This window comes from Sus scrofa, chromosome 4 (assembly GCF_000003025.6).
Source record: "Sus scrofa isolate TJ Tabasco breed Duroc chromosome 4, Sscrofa11.1, whole genome shotgun sequence".
NCBI classification, from domain to species: Eukaryota; Metazoa; Chordata; class Mammalia; order Artiodactyla; family Suidae; genus Sus; species Sus scrofa.
In genome coordinates this window covers 38,702,177-38,725,673 of record NC_010446.5, presented here as the reverse complement: position 1 = coordinate 38,725,673, position 23,497 = coordinate 38,702,177, and the positions used below count along the sequence as shown (strand labels likewise).

Genomic DNA, 23,497 nt, shown 5'->3' with positions numbered 1-23,497 from the left:
ACAGCTCCGATTCGACCCCTAGCCTGGGAACCTCCATATGCCGCGGGAGCGGCCCAAAGAAATAGCAAAAAGACAAAAAAAAAAAAAAAAAAAAGAAAAGACACATGTACTCTGATGTTCACTGCAGCACTATACACAACAGCCAAGACATGGAAACAACCTAAATGTCCATCTACAGAGGAGTGGATAAAGATGTGGTACATATACACAATGGAATATCACTCAACCATTAAAAGGAAAGAAATAATGGCATTTGCAGAACATGAATGGACCTAGAAATTACCATGCTAAGTAAAGTTAGACAACTAGATAGCAACATCATATTTTATCATCATGTGGAATCTAATAAAAGGACACAATGAACTTCTTTGCAGAATACACACACTTTTGGTTTCCAAATAAGGCAGGTTGGGGGGTGGGGGGATGGACTAGGGGTTTGGGATGGATATGCTATAATTTGGTCGTGATGATCATTGTACAACTATAAATGTAATAAAATTCATTGAGCAATTAAAAAAACACCATAAATCTCATTATTATCTTCTTGGATCCACTTCCCAGAGTAGGGGAAATAGAAAAAAAATAAACAAATGGGAACTAATTAAACTTAAATGTCTTCGTACAAAGTTTAATTAGGCAAAGGGAACCATAAACAAAAAGGAAAACGGAATAGGAGAAAAATATGCAAAAAATAGGTTGCATACAAAGTGAGCAACAAAGGGCTAATCTCCAAAATATACAAACAGCTCAATACATCTCAACATCAAAAAGGGGGGGGGGAATCTAAAGAGACACTTCTCCAAAGACAGATGGCCAAAAAGCACATGAAAAGATGCTCACCATCCCTCCTTATCAGAGAAATGGATAAAGGAGATGTGTATGTATCTATAATGATATAAGCCAGAGAGACAGATATCATGGTATTACTTGTACCTGGAATCTTTAAAAAACAAAAAAACACAAATGAACTTATCTCCAAAACAGAAAGATTCAGACATAGAAAAGACTAAAGGGGGAGTGAGGGAGAAGTAGGAGATTGGGGTTAATACACACACACTACTATCTATAAAATAACCAACAAGTAAATACCTACAATATAGCACAAGGAACTCTACTCAATATTCCATAATAACCTATAAGAGGAAAGAATCTATATACACACAAACACACCTATGTGTGCATAAATGAATCATTGTGCCATACATCTGAAACTAATATTGTAAATCAACCATGTTTCAACTAAATTTTAAAGAGAATCGAGGAGTTCCCATTGTGGCTCAGTGGAAATGAACCTGACTAGCATCCATGAGGACAAAGTTTCAATCCCTGGCCCCATTCAGTGGGTTAAGGATCCGGTGTTGCCATAAACTGTGGTGTAGGTCGCAGATGCAGCTTGGATCTGGCGTTGTTGTGGTGTAGACCAGTGGCTGCAGCTCCAATTCAACCCCTAGCCTGGGAACCTCCATATGCCACAGGTGCAGCCCTAAAAAGACAAAAAAAAAGAAATGATGTTGTGCCAAATGGCATCCTTCCTTATGAAAGCTACTGTATTTTAGGCCAAATGATGCTTTACAAACAAAACACCTTGAATAAGCTTATGTCAAAATCTTTCAAGACAAGCATTCCCATCAAAATGTCCTGCTAAGGGACAGAGTGAGAGTGGGAAAATACCTCCTAGGCTTCAATCTTATCTGGAAATCATCTACTCTTTCCAAGTATAAAAGTTGTGAATCAAAGTATGAAACTTTCAGTTTATATTCATATTTCGGTCCTTCAAGTGAGCCTGAAAACAGGATTTCTTTACAAGCATTGCTTTGGGTTGGCATTACCTTTTGCTTCCAGTTGGCTCAAATCTATTTTCTGTTGAGTCCTGGCTCCCTCTAGTGGCTCTAGACTGCATGCGTACCAACACAGGTACACAAACACCCACTTCGGCTTTCTCCAATTTGGGGAGGAAAATGCCTTCGTGGGATACAAAACCTCCAACCAATCCTTCAAATTTACATACTAATCCAGTAAACTTTTCCAACACTGTTTAAGTTAAAATAGTTACCCATTTTCCACTCTCTGTACATGCCAGGTTTAAGAAAATGTCTTTCTTCTCAGTTTCATTATTTGTGTGCTATTTCCAAGCCATGATTTCCTCATCTGTCAAAGAATAATAGTGTCTCATTCGATCTCGTCAAAAGGACTGAGTAGATTAACATGTACTTATTAAAGTGTCTTAACACATTTTTTTTTTTCTTTTTTGGCCATCTGGCCATCTACCACATATGGAGTGGAGTTCCCAGGCCAGAGATTTGAGCCACAGTTACAGTTGCAACCTACACTGCAGCTGCTGGATCTTTAACCCACTATGCCCAGCCAGAGATTGAACCTGAGGACACCACCAATCTTGTTTCGCCACAGCAAGAACTCCTTTTTTTTAAAAAACAAAACCCCCCACATTTTAAATGCTAGTATTAGCTATTATATTTTTACTCCTCAGCAGCCAAGAGTACTGGTAGGATGGCAGTTTAAATATAAATTCTTTGCTGCCCTTACCTGAAGAAAGTACTTCCAGATTCCCACTTCTAAATTATCTTTTGAAGCAGAGGTAGGGAAGTAGTAAATGTTAGTAAATGTTAACAAACAGAAAATTTACAAGATTTTCAAGACCTACTGTCAAGATGGAAATTCACAAGCACATCAATGAAAAATGTTTAGGCTCTTTTAGGCTTTTGGACTCTTATGTGCTAATAACATGAAACATAAAAGTCGAAAATGTTTCTGTCCTCTACAGACCTTAGTGCGAGGCGATGCAATTAGAGACATAAAAAAAGCTCTATGGTAATCCAAAGGCACCCAACCCAGTCTAGAAGAGGACGTTGAGGTAGACTCCCTGGAAACGGAGGGGAAAGGGAAAAGAAAGCAGATGCCACTGCAGGCAGAGGGAGTACAAGTTTAAAGGGTAGTTGCAAGTTAAGTTACAAGAGAGAGCAAAGAGAAGTGTTTCCTATGAACTAGATGTTCTTCCAGAAGGTCCAACTAACCGCATTCACTACCTAAAGTTTGGTTCTTCTCTTACATACCTTTTGCTCCTGCCACTGTATCATACCAATTGCAACTAACACACTCCACAGTATCTAGCCTCTGTGACTTTCCTATCTCTAAGCCTAACAGATAGCTTGGCACAGGTATGGATCAAGCCCAACTGGCTGGAATTTCCTGAAGCCTCTTGCATATAAGAGCTTCTCAGATAATCATAAACTTTCACTATAATCAGAAAACAGTATTTTAAAATGCCACCTTACTCCTTCCCCGATCTTACTGGCCAGTGATATTTTCTCCAATTCTGGCAGCTCATGGCAACTTGGGGTCCTTAATCCACCAAACAAGGCTAGGTATTGAACCTGCATCCTCATGGATACTAGTTGGGTTTGTAATCCACTGAGCCACAATGGAAACTCCCAAATTTTAGCCAAGAGACAAATATTTTGAACAACCAAGGAAACAGACTAATGGCATTAGTCATCAGTGGTAGTCTGATCAAGCAATTCTTATCAAAGATACAGATTAACTCAATGGGTCTTAAGCAAAAGATGCTATGGAAATGTGTGGTGATACTTGGGGGTGTTACAGTGACATGGAAGGAATCAGAAATATCAAGGAGTATCTACAATCCTCCACAGCAAAGAACTGTTCCATCAAAAAATGTCAGTAGTGCTCCATCATAATTGAGAAAACCAGAATAAATGAACAACTGGTAATAAAACGCTAGTTAATAAGAGTTAGATTCTCCAAATTATACACACAACCTTTAACTTCAGACATAAAGTCATAAAATGTTTAGCTTTAAAGAAATCAATACCAGAGTTCCTATTGTGTCACAGCAGGTTCCAAACTCAACTAGTATCCACTGATGTGGGCTCAATCTCTGGCCTTGTGCAGTGGTTTAGGATCTGGCATTGCCATGAGCTGTGTCAGCCAGCAGCTCCTAGTCAACCCCTAGCCTGGGGAACTTCCATTTGCCACAGCAGCAGCCCGAAGAAATGGGGGGCGGAATCCCTCCAATATCCTCACCTGTGAAACTGCAAATTTGATCCCACCCATGGCTGTATATATTAAGATGAAGCCTTCTGACTCCAAGTGCAGTATATTCCCAACTTTCTGGACAGTGCATTGAGGACATCCACATCTCCTATGTCTCACTCCTCTACCATCAAAAATTGCCTACCCAGGAGTTCCCATCGTGGCTCAGCATGTAATGGACCTTATAGTATCCATGAGGATGCGGGTTCCATCCCTGGCCTTGCACGTTGGGTTAAGGATCTGGTGCTGCCGTGAGCTGTGGTGTAGGTTGCAGATGTGGCCTGGATCCCACGCCGCCGTAGGCTGGCAGCTACAGCTCCGATTTAACCCCTAGCCCGGGAACCTCCATATGTCACAGGTATGGTCCTAAAAAAGGAAAAGAAAAGAGGAAAAATTGCCTACACAAATTGATTCTCCAGTCCAAAAGACATTTCTGACATTTCTGCAGCCTTATAGCCCAACAAATTGTGTAGGGTACTCCCTACCAACAACATTCAACTCTGTAAATCTAAGTCAATTTCCCCCCAATTTAATTCCTTTAAATGTTCCAAAGGATATCAGATGTGGGAAGTGTTATATAAGTACGCACTCGGAAAATTTAGTATGCAGTTTCCCCAAAATCTGAACACCAAACCTACTCACAGTCTATCTTTTAGAACGAAAATTAAATAAAACATACTTTGCAAAACTGGAGTTAACACTTATTTAAAATTTGGGATTGTTTTCAAATTATCCAAGTACATTACTTCTATCGTAATCACTGCACAGCCTTAGGTAGATGTTGTTTCAATAAAATTCAAAAGAACATTTCTCAGTCTGTGAAAATTTGCAGGTGAAGAGAACATATTTCATTTAATTTTTGGTACTTAGGTTTGGTAGATTTAAGCTGGACCATAAACTGCAATTTTAAATTCTGGGTACTGAACCTCACTGCCTCTGACATATTCGAATATAAAATGACAATTTCTTGAGATTAAAATTATGAAAATTAAGCCTCTTAAAATCTAGTACAGGAAAGGAATTCAGTGCACTCCCTTCACCAAAACAGGAAAAGAAAAACCGCAACGTCTTAAGCCCCAAGTCTTGCCACCAAATCTAGCTGCCCCATCCTCTTTAATCCAAGCTTCACCCAAGTGTATTAAGTGAAAACAAAAAGTAATAAAATGACCAAAATGAATACAATATTTTTAAAATGAGCGCTGGCTGGCTTTATTAAAGAAAAACTGTGCATGATTTACTTTTCACCAGTCTGTTCTGGCATGCTTCTAATGATATCAGAATCACCTAGAAGATAAAACACAGTAATTTTACAACTCATTTAATGGCAGCAAGTAATCATCAAATTAGCAATGGTTATCTTCAAAAGTTACTACACCAGCTAGGCTGTCATTTTCAGATAGATCAAATACCGGTATTTCCCACGTAAGCTGCATCATATGTATCAGACTTGGGTTTATCACCAGCATTTATACAACCAGACCTAGGGAAAGAACTAGGTCTGGGGACACATGCATGGTCTTAATATAGCGAATGTTTAGCCTGCCCTGATTATTACAAAATCAGAACAGCGAGAATATTCGCAGTATTTTATGAATTAACTAAAAATTTCTAAGTTTAAAATATGACTTTATTTGTAGGCATTTCTTTTTCCCAAATTAACTTACCCATCTGTTCTACTATTTCATCTGATTATTCTCCATCTTTATAATTTTAATTACCAAGGTCCTACGTCATTTCTTAGATGCTTTATGAAATAAAACCCAAGATCTCAAATAAAAAGAATTTCATGTATAAAAGGCCAATTACGTAGTGACCTTATCGATTCTCTGTGAAATAAAACTGGAGGATATCCCTTCCTATATCCAGATTCTCACCACTTGAATTTAGCAATGAAAGACATATGTGTAACAATACTTATAAATCATATTTTATGATTTGAAAGCATACCTGGATCAATGATAGCCAGTGTGCATACTCTGTAGTATTTTCCACATGCTGTGCCCAATTCAATATTATTTCCACTGTAGTGATGGACACCAGTTTTGGCCAACATGGCATAATATTCTATTTCAGATTTCCTATGGGAACCAAAAAAAGGCAAGTAAACACCATCCCAAGTGACACAGATAAAATGTTACCTTTCTCAACAGATCTAATGTCAGTTTAAGGCCTTCAAACAGAAAGCCAATTACTCTTAAAAACATTAACATATCCATCATCCAACACAAACCATCCTGCCTTGGATCCCTTACAGGAGATGGGACAACCAGTAACTATCTGTGCTCATGGAAAAGAGAGGAGAGTACAAAATAAAAGCATTATTACTTAGTATTTACTAGCCAGCAAACACTAGACATTTACACTAAGTAATTCCTATGACAACTTCTAAGCCATTTCTATCACCCTCTGGTACTCTGAATCCCAGATGGAGTGAGATGACAGGCATACATAAAACACTGCAGATTCGTTCCAGACCACTTGCAATATTGGATATTACAATAAAGCTAGTCATAGGAATTTTTTGATTTCCCAGGCATATGAAATTTATGTTTGGAGTTTCCTTGTGGCACAGTAGATTAAGGATAGTGTTGTCACTGCTGTGGTGGGAACTGATCCCTGGCCTGGGAACTTCCACATGCCATGGGCATGCCCCTCCAACCAAAGAAGTGTGTTTATCCTATACTGTAGTAAGTGAGCAACAGCTTTAGCTCTAAAAAACCCCACTGTACATACATTAATTAAAAAATATTCATTGCATTTAATTAAAAAATATTCATTGCAGAGTTCCCACTGTGGCTCAGCGGAAACAAATCTGACTAGCATCCATGAGGATGCAGATTCAACCCCTGGCTTCACTCAGTGGGTTAAGGATCCATGGCTGTGGTGTAGGCCGGCAGCTGTAGTAACTACAATTTGACGCCTAGCCTGGGAACTTCCATGTGCCTCAGGTGTGGCCCTAAAAAGCAAAAAACAGAATTAAAAAAAATCTCATTGCTAAAAAATGCTAACCATCATCTGAGCTTTCAGGGAGTTGCAATATCAAGTCACAGATCTCCATAACAATAAAAAGTTTGAAATATCTCAAAATTCCCAAAATTCAACAGACATGAAATAAGCAAATGCTGGAAAATGGTATCCACAGGCTTAATCAATGCATGGTTACCACGAACCATCAATATGTAAAAAATGCAATAAAGTGAGTGCAATAAAACCAGGTATGCCTTATGCTTGTACTTACCCAGAGTTAACATTTCTGCGTCCCCTGGGTAGGTAGATAATAATATTTTTATGAATTTGAAGACAATTCTAATACATTGTTGCCACTACTCTATGTCTGTGTGGATCCACAGACATAATCTCAGGCCCCATCCCTGATCCATTAAATCAGAACCTGCATTTTATCAGATCACCTGTGACTATGTACATATTCATGTTGGAAAAGCTCTGCTAAGAAGGAAACATCAAAGGTTTGGGATGTGATACAAGAAGAGAGCTCTCCAGGCATTACCAATGAAGCACAGACACTACGAAATGCTGAGAGATTATGCATTCTCATAGAAAATTAACAGCAGTGGGGGACTGAAAACAAGGCTTATACTCTGCATGGTCCAAATTTCCTTAACTTATTCACAACACCCACTGAATTCAGTATCAAAACAGTGAATTGAACAAAAACTGGGTGAACAAGGAGCCTGCAACTCCACAGGCCAACTTGAACTTTTCTGCTCTCCACTGAAACAAGTTCATAAGATGAAGAAGCCTTTTTATAGTTAAAAGAATGACCAAAGAGGCAGGACACCTGGGGAAAAAAAATTGTCTGTGGTGCCCTCAACCTTTGAGGTTCTGCCACACACTTCTCCCATAGAGAACCTTAGAGGAGGAGAGAACACGAGGAGGGGGAGAAAAACAAAGAGCCAAACGCAACAACAGCAACCATTAAGTTATTCTGCAAGTGTTCCCCTGTATACAAATTTTACACGATACCCAGCTCAAGCTACCTAGATTGCAAATTTACATTTCTGGATACTGGCTCAGGATGAATTTGCATTGGGCAACAAACTCAGGTTCCTTCGATTACCTCAAGGCTGGGCAGTTGTTGGCGAGGATGACCAGTTTCGCTTTGCCTTGTCTGATCATTTTCAGAGTCTGCTTGTACCCCAGCACGTACTTTCCACTTTTCATAACCAGCTGGAGCCGAGAGTTGATTGACTCCAGCGACTTTTTCTACAAAGCAAACATTTAATACGGACTTCAAGACCTTGTTACCGCTCAAAACTGGATCCAGCTTCCTGAAAGCTGAACTCCTTAATAAAATCTCAGAAATTGAATCTCCCAAGTCACTAAGAGAACCTCTTGGGTTCCTTTTAGAACATGCCAAGGCCAATGAGCACTCTGTCTGCCCAGTGTACTTAGACCTGCCCGCCCAAGACCAGACTCATCCCTCCACGTGAAAAGGATTCCGGCTCCGGCGCGCTTCACTCACCGTCTTCTTTGCGGCCACCATCTTCCTGCCTTAGGCGCGGGACGCCCCCAACCTAAAACATAGAGAAGAAGAAATTTAGGAATCGGAGATCCAAACGGCAACTCCCTGGGCTCCCCGCATTGCCGAAACCCCGGCTCGGCGGAGCCCACTCACCACAAGCAGCCGCCAAGATGGCCGGGGAGCAAAAAAGGAAGGAGTTCCCACAATGCCAAGCTCTTCGCAGCGGAGCAGGGAGGACGCGACCGGAAGCGGAAGCGAACCGCAACGGAAGGGACGGGGCAAAAGGAGGACCCTGCTGGTTGCTATAGGACCTTCTAATTGGTTTGGCAGCGGGTGTGCTCCTCCAGCCTGCGAAGCTTAAACCTCACCTGCAGCGAATTCCGCTGCTCCCTGCGGCGGACTGAGCAACCGAGGGAAGTCGGACCGGCCGGGAGTTGGAGAGGCCGACCGAGAGAGAGATAGGCGGGAGGGGCGGTGGGAAGAGGCAGCAGCAGCTGGCCCTCGGTCTTAGTGCGGATGAGCTCATCTCTGCCCAAAGCTGTGGTTCTTGACGGAGTGTGAGAGGACCCGGGTGCGCCTTTGGTTCCACCTGACAGAAAAAGCTGCGCGCACTCCCCTGCCGTCGCCCAAACTGCCTGTCCCTGGGAGAACAGCGGCGCCCTGCGTTGGTTCACCTTAAACTCACCTCTTTTGTAGCCGTTTTAGCCTGACCTTGTAAGCGGAATCTTCACAGAGAGCGATAAACAGGGCTGATTTTAAAATCTTTTTGCTGGGAACATTGGACCTTGAAATAAATGTCCAGTGACGAATCATTAGAAATACTAGGCACAGAAAGTCTCTCACTACCACACACAGACTCACATCAAACCAGTAGATCTTCTGTCATCGTGTGTCAACTTTTAGCAATCTGTCGTACAGAAAGTCACACCTGCTCAAAGACACGAGAATAAGGATATTTCAGCATTTATTTATTTTTTGTTAGCGCCACGGCCTGTGGAAGTTCCCAAGCCAGGAATCGAACCATCGTCCCAGCAACGACCAGAGCCGCTGCAGTGACAATGCTAGGTGCTTAACCTGCTGCGCTACAAGGGAACTCCTCGGCGTTTTTTAATAGCAAAAAGAAACAACCTCAAATGTTCATCATGCTTAACCTAGATACATGTTTGTATATATGCATAGAAACTTCATGTCTGGAAAGCTAATCATCAAAACAGCTCTGGTTGAAAGATGAGAAAATTAGGTGGTAAGGAGAGAACATTTACTTGATAGATTTCAGTACTGCTTGAATTATTCTACAATGAATTACTTTACAGCATGTATTGTTATGTAAAATATTTTAAACAATGAACATGGGCTATATAATGGAGTAGGTTATTTTAAATAGATTTTGTTAAATAGTATATCTTAAAGTGGTATTTTTCAAAGTATGGCTCCCAGATCATCTGATTGAGAGTCACTTTGAATTCTGATTCCTAGGCCCCACCCATGTCTGTGAAAGATATCTTTGGACATGGGGCCTGGGAATATGAGTTTAATAAGCAGCTTCCATGGTTCTTGTAAGTACTAAAATTGGAGAAGTAGAGAACTAAAGAATGAGATAGCCTAGTTGGTTTTGAGGCATGCATGCAGATACAAACTAATGATGCCCTACACTTTTATAATGAGCTCTATACTTTAAATGCTTTTTTTTTTTTTTTTTTGGTCTTTTTAGGGCCATACCTATGGCATATGGAGGTTTCCAGGCTAGGGGTCGAATCAGAGCTGTAGCCGCCAACCTATGCCAGAGCCACAGCAACGCCAGATCCAAGCCACCTCTGCGACCTACACCTCAGGTGATGGCAATGCTGGATCCTTAACCCACTGAGCAAGGCGAAGGATTGAACCTGTGTCTTCAGGTTTGCTAACCGCTGAGCCACGATGGGAACTCCTTAAATGCTTAATATCCACTTTCTCAAATTAATCAGGACAAATATTACCCCTATTTTAGAAAGTATATGATTAAAGCATTTGAGATGACTTTCCTCCAGTGCTTTTCATTATATAATACTAAATTTTTGGTCCTTAGTATATGCCCTCACTATACTTTTTTTTTTTTTTTAATTATGTCCTCACTATATTTTAAAGAAAGGCCTTAGTTGCTTTCTCATAGAGATCTTACCATGGTCTGGTTCTGGAAGCCAGGGAAGCCCAAAGCACTCATTCATTCATACACTCATATGTATGGATCATGACCATAAAATGTGGAGAATTCTTCCTAGGGAAACTTAAAATTATTTTGCCATATCTCTTTGGATGTAGATTTAGGTTCTTGGTTTTTCCGTTTAATACCTGCATGACTTTGGTCAAATTCTCTAGCTTCAGTTCCCTCATCAAAAAACTGGAACAATAACATCTGCTTCATGGTGTTGTGAGGATTTTGGTAAACGGAATGGTGTATAAGGCATTTAGCACAAGGCTCTGCGTAGAATTAAGTGTGCAGTGGGTGTTCTCTTCCCCAGGCCCACTCCTACCTCCTCCACCTCCCACTGCAGCCACCCACCCCACACCTAAAGTCATTCACAACACTGCAAAACCCAAACGCTAGAAGATGAGACATTTGCCTTGCAAACGTGGCAGTCAAATCCTTTGATTCATAAAGGTTTTGTAAATATTTCCATACTTGCATTTATTAGAGCGGGACTTGGAAATCTTTTTCTGTAGAGTGCAAGAGAGTAAAGATTTTAGGCTTTGGGACCATACGGTCTCTGTGGCAAGTATTCAACTCTAGCAGAAGAGCAACTGTAGCACAAGAGCAGCCACAGACAATAAGTAAATGAATGAGCATGGTTGTGTTCCAACAAGACCTTATTTACAAAGTCAGAATTTGACCTGCAGGCCATAGTTTGTGGACCCCTGTGTTAGAAGATTACTATTATTTTCATTAAAAATAGCTGTGTTCAGGTTCCCCTGTGGCACAGCAGGTTAAGGATTTGACATTGTCACTGCAGCAGCTCATGCTGTGGCACAGGTTTAGTCCCTGGCCTGGAAAACTTCCACATGCTGAAGAAAAAAAAAAAAGTTACTGTTAGTTTTTTCGATTGTTTGTTTTTGGTCTTTTTAGGGCTGAACCTGAAGCGTGTGGAAGTTCCCAGGCTAGCGGTCGAATTGGAGTCATAGCTGCCAGCCTACGCCACAGCCACAGCCACGCCAGATCCGAGCTGCATCTGTGACCTACACCATAGCATGTAGCAACTCTGGATCCTTAACCCACTGAGCAAGGCCAGGGATTGAACCTGTGTCCTCACTAGTCAGGTTGGTTACCACTGAGCCACAACGGGAACTCCAATTGCTGAATTTAAAGTCGAGGATATATAGGTATTCATTTAACTATTCAACTTTGTGAATTTGAAAATCTTCATACTAACAAGTCAAAATCCAGTGTGTATTTTACACTCACATCACATCTCAATTTGGACTAGCTACATCAAAGTGCTAAGGAGCCAGAAGTGGCTAGTAACTGCAATATTGGATGACACAGGCCTAAACACTAAGTAGACAGAGATAGGATTTTGAAAAGGCTTTGCTCAACAATGGGTCAATAAAACTTCTCAACTGAGTAAAGTGATTCAGGCAAAGATCAGGTTAAGGGGCAGCTGTCTCAATTATTATTTCACATATCTCTAAGGTGGTTGCCACTAATCATAGAGAGAGGAGCATAGTATGAGAAAGCAAATAAGTTAATCAGATTTAAAAGTTGTCTTGCAACCATATGATATTACTTATATATGGAATCTAAAATAGAATAAAATCAGAGTTCCCACTGTGGCACAATGGGATTGGAAGCTTCTCTGCAGTGCCAGGATGCAGGTTCAATCCCTGGCCCGGCCTGGTGGATTAAAGGATCCAGCATTGCCACAGCTCCAGTGTAGGTCAAATTGTGGCTCAGATCTGATCCCTGGCCTGGGAACTCCATATTTGCAGGATGGCCAAAAAAAAAAAGAAAGAAAAAAAAAATACAAAGCAACATATCTGTGAAACAAAAACAGACACACAAATGTAGAGAACAGACTTGTGGTTGCCAAGTGGGAAAGCAGTGGGGAGGGAAGGATTGGGAGTTCAGGACTAACAGAGGCAAACTAGTATGTATAAGATGTATAAACAACAACAATGTCCTATTGTATAGCACAGGGAACTATATTCAATATCCTGAGATAAACTGTAATGGAAAAGAACAGGAAAGTGTGGTGAGTGTGTGTGTTTAGTGTGTATATCTGAGTCATTTGGCTGTACAAAAGAAATTAACACATTGCAAATCTATACCTCAATAAAAAAATTGTTTAAAGTTATGTCTTGCAATGGGCTTTGAGAGTGGTTACTTGAAGCACATTGGTCGGAAGTTTAATGGCTGCATTGCACTGCCAAAGAAACCATGTGTTCAAATGAAATATAGCTGACCATTCAAGACCTAAAACAACCCTTCAGTTCCCAACTTTTCTTAGACAAGAATCAGCTTTTAGTCTATATAAGCCCTGAAGAAAGCATGTTACTCGGTGCTCAAATCAGAGATTAAGATCAGGTACCATAGGAGTTCCTCTAGGGGCTCAGCGGAAACGAATCTGACTAGCATTCATGAGGATGCAGGTTTGATCCCTGGCCTTGCTCAGTGGGGTTAAGGATCCAGCAACGCCATGAGCTGTGATGTAGGTCGCAGACATAGCTCAGATCCCCTGTGGCTGTGGCCGTGGTGTAGGCTGGCAGCTACATCTCAGATTTGACCCCGAGCCTGGGAACCTCCATATGCTGCTAGTGCGGCCCTAAAAAGACAAAAAAAAAAAAAGATCAGGTACCACAGAGACCAATGGGCAAGAGAAGAACAGGCCCTAATCAGGTAACCCTCCTTGACCCCTAGTGGGAGGTCCTTTAAAATAGCTGTCAAACTGAATTTCATTATTCCAAGGAGTGGCAACTGCTGTTTCCCATCTGTTCCATTTTCTGAATGGCAGTATCTATTGGATTATTCAGTGGGGTTCTGACATTGTACATGGGACATGATAGGAGGTATAGAACTGTCATTTTAGTGCATAAGCCACTGGACAAGGAGAAATCACTGAAAACAAAGAACAAACCATAATGAAAACCACTGTTCTTCTCCCATGAAACAAGCTGTGCAATTAGACTTTTCCTTACCCTTCTGTGGCAACCGTAGACACCCTATGTTGAAGATGGCAGCTTCACAGGCTGGAAGGAGCCTAGATCACTGAGTCATTACATTATAGAGGAGTTGTTCAAGCTGTATCAGATTATGATGTGAATTAGAGTAAGCCCTCATGTTGCTAAGCCAAAATTTCTGTTGGTTGTTTTAGGAGCTCCAAGCATTACCCTTGGTAATGCCCTCACAGTAATAAAGTATAAGCTTCCAGAACTTAGAGTCAAAATGGAGCCATCCTTCAGCCACTATCAAAGCACTTTGTACTTAATAGCAGACTAAAAAAAAAAACAATGTCTGAATGAATTATTGAATAAATAATGTCATTACAAAATCAGGGTTTGGTCTACAGGCCACAGTTTAGTGGCCTCTGAGTTAGAAAGTTATTATTATTAAAAATAATAATTCTTTTTAGGGCTGCACCCACAGCATATGGAGGTTCCCAGGCTAGGGGCTGAATCAGAGCTGCAGCTGCTGAACTACACCACAGTCACAGCCACACCAGATCCGAGCTGTGTCTGTGACCCACACCATAGCTCACGGCAATGCCGTATCCTTAACCCGCTGAGTGAGGCCAGGGATCGAACCTGCATCCTCATGGATGCTAGTCAGATTCGTTTCTGCTGAGCCACGACAGGAATTCCAAAAAGTGCTACTTTTAAGTCATGTCATTATTCTAAAGATGTGTATATTGAAGTGTTTACAGATGAAGTGTCATATCTGCAACTTTCAAATTGCTAAAATAAATGTAAATAAAATCCTAAAATAAATGAAGTAGGTAAAGCAAATGCAGCAGCATGTTAACAACCATTGACTTTAAATGGGGGAGAGGGTATATAGGTATTTGTCATACTATTCAACTTTTTGTGAGTTTGAAAATCTTCCTAACCAAAAAGTCAAGGAAAGTATATGTTTCAAGAAAGGACTTTGCCATCCAGACATTATTTTGCGTTTTCTGGATGCTCGTCTAGCACTTCAGAATGATTTAGAAAGAATATCAACAGGTAAATGCGACAGGACAGAATTAACACAAGGCTCTCTGGTTTTCCTCCACCAAAATCACTGTTCCAAGTTTCTGAAAATTCTGCAGGCATGTGCATTTATTGTGCTTCAGGTTTTAACTTGCTGTGAGAATGAAAAGTGACAGGCTGCATTCCCTGTTAGAGCAAATACTAACACATTTATCAGATATTCATTGGTTCAGTACACTGGCCCATCCTCTTATTGTTAAGCAGTTAAACCTATCATCTTCATTATCATCAATTATTACTTATTCAGTGTCCAGATTAGGAAGCAACCCATGAGTAATTTGGAATTTGATGTGTCTAACTCAGGCTTCACATTCTCAATTTGCCCTGAACATTAAACAAGCTCAGAAATATGGCGAGGAGAGGGAGGGGCAGTGAATCCAAGTGAAAAGACCCTGTAAATTTAGTGAATGTTAGTGGTCTTTCAACTAGCTAAACACACATACACTGATACACAAATTCTGAACCCATAGAGGATAAGAGGGAATGAATGCTACCTATTCCTCGCCACCATTTCTGCCTCCACAATAGTGAAGAATCCGAAATATTTCTCCTGTACCCCTTTCTGCTTAGGTCGGAATGCTCCAGACTGGACTGGATTAAAAATAGGCCAGAGTGGAGTTCCCAGGTGGCTCAGTGGGTTAAGGATCCAGCGTTGTCACTGGATCCTTAACCTGCTCTGGTTATTGCTGTGGCATGATGCGATCCCTGGCCCAGGAACTTCCACATGCTGCAGGTGTGGCCAAAAGAAAAAAAAAATAGGAGTTCCAACTTTGGCTCTGTGGAAAAAAATCCGACTAGTATCCATGAGGATGCAGGTTCAATCCCTGGCCTTGCTCAATGGGTTAAGGATCCGGTGTTGCTGTGAGCTGTGGTGTAAGTTGCAGGCACAGCTCAGATCCCCAGTTGCTGTGGCTGTGGTGTAGGCTGACAGCTGTAGCTCCAATTCTACCCCTAGCCGGGAACTTCCATATGCTGCACCTGAGTCCCTAGAAAGTGGAAAAAAGTAGAAAAGAAAAAAGAAAAAAACAAGCCAGAGAAACACTTTCTTTCATTTTCTTTCTTATCTTTTTTTTTTTTTTGCCTTTCCTAGGGCTGCTCCCACGGCATATAGAGGTTCCCAGGCTAGGGGTCTAATCAGAGCTGTAGGGGCCAGCCTACACCACAGCCACAGCAATGCGGGATCCTTAACCCACTGAGCAAGGCCAGGGATCAAATCCGCAACCTCGGGGTTCCTAGTCAGATTCATTAACCACTGAGCCATGATGGGAACTCCTCATTTTCTTAAAAATAAACTTTCCAGGAGTTCCCGTCGTGGCTCAGTGGTTAATGAATCTGACCAGGAACCATGAGGTTGCGGGTTCGATCCCTGGCCTCGCTCAGTGGGTTAAGGATCTGGAGTTGCCGTGACCTGTGGTGTAGGTTGCAGATTTGGTTCGGATCCCATGTTGCTGTGGCTCTGGTGTAGGCAGCGGCTACAGCTCCAATTAGACCCATAGCCTGGGAACCTCCATATGCCTAAGGAGCGGTTCTAGAGATGGCAAAAAGACAAAAAAGATAAAAAAATTAACTTTCCAGGAATTGCCATTGCGGCTCAGTGGGCTAAGAACTCGACATAGTGTCTGTGAGGATGCAGGTTCGATCCCTGGCCTCGCTCAGTGGTTAACATTCAGGATCCTGTGTTGCTGCAAGCTGTAGCATAGGTCACAGATGTGGCTCAGATCTGGCATTGCTGTGGCATAGGTCAGCAGCTGCAGCTCTAATTCAACCCCTAGCCCAGGAACTTCCATGTGCCATTTCTCAGGAGTTCTCCTGTGGTGCAGCAGGTTAAAGATCCAGTGTTGTCACTGCAGCAGCTTGCAGTGCTGCTGTGGTGGGGTGGCCCAGGAACTTCCACATGCTGCAGGTGCGGCCAAAAAAAAAAAAAAAAAAAAAAAAATTAGGAGTTCCCGTTGTGGCACAGTGGAAATGAATCCAATTAGAAACCATGAGGTTGTGGGTTCAATCCCCGGCCTTGCTCAATGGGTTAAGGATCTGGTGTTGCCGTGAGCTGTGGTGTAGGCTGCAGATGCAGCTCGGATCCTGCATTGCTGTGGCTGTGGCACAGGCCAGCAGCTGTAGCCCTGATTAGACCCCTAGCCTGGGAACCTCCCATGTGCCATGGGTAAGGCCCTAAAAAAAAAAAAAAAAAAATTAAAAATAAATTTTTTTTCCATTTCTCAAAAAGCATATTTTTTAATGCTTTTGGATACAAAGAACAGAGAGCACTGTATTCCTTATTTTAGTTTGTGAAAGTGACTCTTTTATTTATTTTTTTATAGATGCACCTGCAACCCATGGAAGCTCCCAGGCCAGGGGTCAAATTGGAGCTGCAGCTGCAGCCCTACACCACAGCCACACCAGATCTAAGCCACATCTGTGACCTATGCTGCAGCTTTCCGCTATGCCAGATCCTTAACCCACTGAGTGAGGCCAGGGATGGAGGCCAGGGATTGAACCTGCAGCCTCACAGAAACAACGTTGGGTCCTTAGACCACTGAGCCACAACAGGAACTCCACAAGTGACAATTTTAGAAAGTAGAGTGATGTCTATAAAGGCTGGTCTTTTGCTTACTTTATATTTCTAAGAGCCAATTTTTGAAATTTTAGTATAAATGGGATTCCTGTTTTTCTAAGTGTCCACAAAGGTATGGCTTTCTACATTTTATTTTTAATAATTTGGAAAGTCTGCCTTGTATTTTTTTTTTTTTTTTTTTGTCTTTTTGACTTTTCTAGGGCCATTCCCGTGGTATATGGAGGTTCCCAGGCTAGGGGTCTAATCGGAGCTGTAGCCACCGGCCTACACCAGAGCCACAGCAACACGGGATCCGAGCCGCATCTGCAACCTACACCACAGCTCATGGCAACGCCGGATCCTTAACCCACTGAGTGAGGCCAGGGATCGAACCCGAAACCTCATGGTTCCTAGTCGGATTCGTTAACCACTGAGCCATGACGGGAACTCCCTGCCCTGTACTTTTATTCTTAATAAAGCTGCAAGGCACAGGTTAAGACATCATTTTCCCCCCAACTTATAACTAGAACTTAATACTGAAACACTGCAGTCATACTGATCAGAAAATGTCCCTGATTGCTAAATGGAGAAATAATCAATGCAATTTTGTGACATCATGAGTATGTCCAAGAAAAATGATAAAAGGAATCCTTGAAGGTAAAAAAGATTTATGAACTATGCCTTCAGGATATAACACCTTTAAAATCACAGAATCAGTTATGACCAAGTATTATCGAGACAAAACTAAAAGAAGAAAACAGGACAGGTAATTGATGAGAAAGAGAGTGGTGTAGGAGAGGGGAGGTAGGGTAAACATTGTATATTAGTCTCGATACACTGTAAGCAATAAAAATAAAGTAGCTCAGTTAAGCAGAAAAGGAATTTATACTGTCGTTTACCAAATGAACATGAAGCCTGGAGAGCGGGACCCAGATCCCTGTATTCTGATCATGGGGGAGGCAGCACCACTTATGAGTCACTGGTTCAGAGCACATTCTGCAAACCACAGGACAGCACACCAACTTACAAAGGTGCTTTATCTCACTTGTGCCACAACCTACTGCCATCCCATCATTGTATAGGTTTGACTTCATTTGGATGAGGAGATATATGAAAAGACTGGAAAATCATATAGAAATTATGGAAAAACCAGTAAATTATACAGAAATTAACCTTACTTGTCTCATAGTAAAGTGAGTCCTTGGATAAGATATGATACTAACTTATACAACTCAACACCAAAAAAGCCAACAACCCAGTGGAAAAAATGGGCAAAAGACCTGAATAGACATTTCTCCAAAGAAGATATACAAACAGCCAACAAGCACATGAAAAAATGCTCAACATCACTGGTTATTAGAGAAATGCAAATAGAAACTACTATGCAGTACCACCTCATACCAGTCAGAATGGCCATCATTAATATGTCCACAAATAACAAGTGCTGGAGAGGGTATGGAGAAAAGGGAACTCTCCTGCACTGTTGGTGGGAATGTAAATTGGTACAACCACTATGGAAAACAGTACAGAGGTACCTCAGAAAACTCAATATAGAACTACCATATGACCCAACAATTCCACTCTTGGGCATATATCCAGACAAAACTTTCCTTGAAAAAGATACATGCACCCCTATGTTCACTGCAGTACTATTCACTACAGCCAAAATATGGAAACAACCTAAACGTCCATCGACAGATGAATGGATGAAAAAGATGTTGTATATGTACACAATGGACTACTACTCAGCCATAAAAAAGAACAAAATAATGCCATTTGCAGGAACATGGATGGAACTGGAGATGCTCAAACTAAGCGAAGTCAGAAAGAGAAAGACAAATACCATATGACATCACTTATATCTGGAATCTAATATATGACACAAATGAACCTTTCCACAGCAAAGACACTCATGCACTTGGAGAACAGACTTGTGGTTGCCAAGAGGGAGGGGGAGGGAGTGGGGTGGACTGGGGATTTGGGGTTAATAGATGCAAACTGTTGCCTCTGGAGTGGATAAGTAATGAGATCCTGCTGTATAGCACTGGGAACTCTATCTAGTCACTTGTGATGGAGCCTGATGGAGGATAACGTGAGAAAAGGAATATATATATGCATGACTGCATCACTTTGTTGTACAGTAGAAAATTGGCAGAACACTGTAAACCACCTATAATGGAAAAAAACAGAAAATCATTTAAAAAAAAAGATATGATACTAAATATTATGTCTTGACAGATGTGTAATGTCTTGATAATACCATTCCCCAATGGATGATGCTTGAGGAGGCATGATGGGCAGGAAAAGCAAATCTAATCCAGGGTTGATTATAGTAAAGATTCTCTACTGTCCCTAAAGAGGTCCAGTCAGTCCTCCATGAGGTCCCTCGTGGAAGGGTACCATTTCCCAGGCTTACAGTGGGAAGTGAGTCACTCAGCCAGGCAAATCATGTTAGGTGGAGGAATGTGGTGTCGAGCCCACATGTGCCTTCTATCCGTCCTTATAGACATTTTATTCCTGAGCCCAGTGAGCAAACTTTGGGGTGGCTCATGAGAAAGACTTCCTAACATCCACAGGGCACCTGATTATTATTGTTCACTTGATTATGCTTCCTCCGAAGGAAATGGAAGAGACTACAGCTTGACTAACAAATTATCTCTGAGTAAAAGTAAGATAACCAAGATAAGTCCTAAAAAATAATTGATGGGGAAAGAAGGGAACCTAGCTGGGCTCAGTAAACCCTAGTTTAGTATGAAAGCATTAAGATTCAGAGAATTTCAAGTTATATACTTATGTTTAATTGTGAGTTACTGCATCTCTTTTAAGAACAATGGGGTTCTGAAAAATTTCATCAGCTAAATATGTGACATTAACTTTAAAAAAAAAGCATCATCCGAAATGGAAGCCTGCTATGGACTGACTTGCATTCCCCCCCAAATTCATATGTTGAAGTCCTAACCCCCAGTGTGACTCAATCTGGACAAAGGGTCTTTAGGAGGTAATTAAGGTTATATGAGGTCATGAGGATGGGACCCTAATCTTATAGGGCTGTGGTCTTAACAAGAAGACCAAGATCAGAGTTCCCTGGTGCTCTAGTGGTTAAAGGAAATAGCATTGTCACTCCTATGGCCTGGGTTTGATCCCTGGCCCAGGAACTTCCGCACACTGTGGGCATGGCAAAAAAAAAAAAAAAAAAAAAAAAAAAAAAAAAGAGGAAGATCTCTCTTCTGAGAGGACATAGTGAGAAGGCAACCATCCACAAGCTATTAAGAGCGCTCTCACTAGAAATCAAATTGGCCAGCATCTCGATCTTGGACTTCCCAGACTTCAGAAATGTGAGAAATAAATATTTGTTGGAGTTCCCATCATGGTTCAGCAGGTTAAGATTCCGATTAGTATCCATCCATGAGGATGCTGGTTTGATCTCTGGCCTAGATCAGTGGGTTAAGGATCTGGCCTGTGCAGGTCACAGGTGTGTCTCCAATCCCTCGTTGCTGTGGTGTAGGCTGCCAGCTGTACGTCCGATTTGACCCCCAGCCTGAAAACTGCCATATGCTGCAGCTGAGGCCCAAAAAAGAAAAAAAGAAAAAAAAAGTGTTTGTTGTTTAAGCCACCCAGTTTATGGTATATTGTTACGGCAGCCTAATCTAATACAGAGCCTTTTGATAGCATTTATATAAGACAAAAATATTCCCTAGATTTGGCCTATTCTGAAAGGTCTATTCAAATTCCTCTCCCCTAAACTTCCTGGCCCCAATCCTGTAATCTTTCTCCTTCCAAGTTCTTGACTTGAAATTCAGCCAAATCATTGCTCATTTTCAAAGTACCTCTCTTTCTTTGGGGCACATTAACCCCAGAAGGAAGATAAGGAGCGGACTTTTTTTTTTTTTTTACAGTACATCTTTGTAATGCTACAAAGTGCACTTCCTCAAAGATGCCCAGTCGCCTCTTCCTTTGAAGGGATTTGTGAACCAACTGCACTGCTGTGTGGCCAAGGCACTGCAGAAGGGAGAGGAAGATGGAGAAAGACAAATGAAAGATGGGATCAGGAGAGGGAGGGAAAGAGAAAAAGAGAAGGAAGGGAAAAACCACTAAACACATGATAAAGACCATAGCTGTGTACCCATGACCTACAGATGGAAAAATGACAAATTTTAGGCAATTTGCACATCAGAATAAATAATGATGGTGTTATGAGCTGAATCAGATCCCCATCAAATTCCTCTGTTGGAGCTCTAACCCCCTCAACTTTGTAATGTGGCTGTATTTGGAGATAGGGCCTTTGAAGAGGTAATTAAGGTAAGATGATGTCAATCCAGCATGACCGGTGTCCTTAAAAGAACAGGAGATTAGGACACAGAAACGCATGGCAGGAAGACCAGGCACACGGAGAACACTGCCATCTGCCAGCCAAGGAGAGAGGCTTTCAGAAGAAACCAACCCTGCGGACACCTTGATCTCAGATGTCCAGTCTCAGAACTGTGAGGAAATAGATTTCTGTTGTCTAAGTCACCCAGGCTGGTACTTTGTTATGGCAACCCTAGCAAACTAACATACATGGTAATATAACCCATTGAATAATGTAAGAATTCATGAGTATTTATTGCTATAAACAAATGGATAGAAAATGGAGGAAAAAAGAAAATGTTCCCTTACAGAGGCATGCCAATAATAAATGTAGACGGAATGTTGCAGAAATTAGGAAAAAACCCACCATTTAATACCTATCATAGTAGTAACGGACCCAACCAAGAATATTAACATACGCTAAAAGTAGCAAAAAATAAAGTTTGATGAGATACAGGATACTTACTCAGTCTTAAGGTCTCAGAATAGTCTTTTTGTTTTGTTTCCTTTTTTTTGTTTTTTTGCTATTTCTTGGGCCGCTCCCACGGCATATGGAGGTTCCCAGGCTAGGGGTCGAATCGGAGCTGTGGCCGCCAGCCTACGCCAGAGCCACAGCAACGCAGGATCCCAGCCGCGTCTGCAACCTACACCACAGCTCACGGCAACGCCGGATCGTTAACCCACTGAGCAAGGGCAGGGACCGAACCCGCAACCTCATGGTTCCTAGTCGGATTCGTTAACCACTGCGCCACGACGGGAACTCCCTTTTTTTTTTTTTTTTTTTTTTTTTTTCAGAATAGTCTTAAGGTCTCGTCCCATAAATTACAAAGAGTAAAGCAACTTTTAAGTGGAGAAACCTGGCAGACATGACCTTAACTAAGTGATCAGAGTTAACACCGCCAATAATAGGGCAAACTGACAACACCTGCCTCTTGATCTGAATCCACGGACAACACAACCTCTGTGTACTGCCGCCAAAACTGCATCACATGAAAACAAGCATGAGGCAACCTCAGACAAGCTCAAACTGAGAAACATTCTACAAAATATGAGATCTGGGGAGTTCCCGTCGTGAAGCAGTGGTTAACGAATCCGACTAGGAACCATGAGGTTGCGGGTTCGGTCCCTGCTCTTGCTCAGTGGGTTAACGATCCGGCGTTGCCGTGAGCTGTGGTGTAGGTTGCAGACGCGGCTCGGATCCCGCGTTGCTGTGGCTCTGGCGTAGGCCAGTGGCTACAGCTCCGATTCGACCCCTAGCCTGGGAACCCCCATATGCCGCGGGTGCGGCCCAAAGAAATAGCAAAAAGACGGAAAAAAAAAAAAAAAAAAGATCTGGTCTCAAAAAAAAAAAGAAAAAAAAAAAAAGGTCGAGGTCACAAAAGGCAAAGAGAGACTGAGGGAAACTAGTTTGTTAAAGCCAACTAAAGAGAGGCACAACTAAATGCAATGTGTGGTCCTGGAAACGTTTGAACAAACTGAGCAAAGCTGGACAGTGAGTGGATTAAATATCAACGTTAAACTTCCTTGTGGTAACAGTAGTGAAGTTATGTAAGAAGAAGACTGTCCCCGCAAATCCAGTCTACCAATCAATAGCCACTGGTCACAATCGCCTCCTCCCTTCCCCAGCTATTTAGGGATGATTCAGATGAGCCCTCCCAAGCCTCTCTTCCTGACATCATCCCATCCCTGCTTCAGAGACCAGTTTCCTCTCTGCCTTTACCACCCCCTCCACCTTCTCCCCGCTTGCTCCCACCTTGTCTCTGTCCTCTTCTGCGTCGTTGCTGTCCTCTCCTTGGCTCTTTTCGCCGGCAAGCTGCTCGCTTTCTTCT

At 41.9% G+C, this 23,497-nt stretch overlaps 1 protein-coding gene across 2 annotated transcripts; it reads right to left on the bottom strand.

Moving 5' to 3' along the window:
• Window positions 5,254-23,454, bottom strand: RPL30 (ribosomal protein L30). 2 transcript variants are annotated; one of them, XM_021088585.1, is made up of 6 exons: window positions 23,422-23,454; window positions 9,240-9,338; window positions 8,555-8,606; window positions 8,150-8,295; window positions 6,019-6,149; window positions 5,254-5,355 (listed from the first exon to the last, which is right to left on the bottom strand). In XM_021088585.1, exons 3-6 carry the CDS (start codon window positions 8,573-8,575, stop codon window positions 5,306-5,308), a joined length of 348 nt encoding a protein of 115 aa, XP_020944244.1. In that variant the 5' UTR covers window positions 8,576-8,606; window positions 9,240-9,338; window positions 23,422-23,454; the 3' UTR covers window positions 5,254-5,305.

Bases quoted from the DNA above. Each gene is read 5' to 3' on its own strand.
- RPL30 (XM_021088585.1), bottom strand. From the start codon at position 8,575: ATGGTGGCCGCAAAGAAGACG. The intron at 8,296-8,554 runs GTGAGTGAAGCG...TTTGCTTTGTAG, and splicing joins TGGTGGCCGCAAAGAAGACG to AAAAAGTCGCTGGAGTCAAT. The intron at 6,150-8,149 runs GTAATCGAAGGA...TGGTTCCCATAG, and splicing joins AACAACTGCCCAGCCTTGAG to GAAATCTGAAATAGAATATT.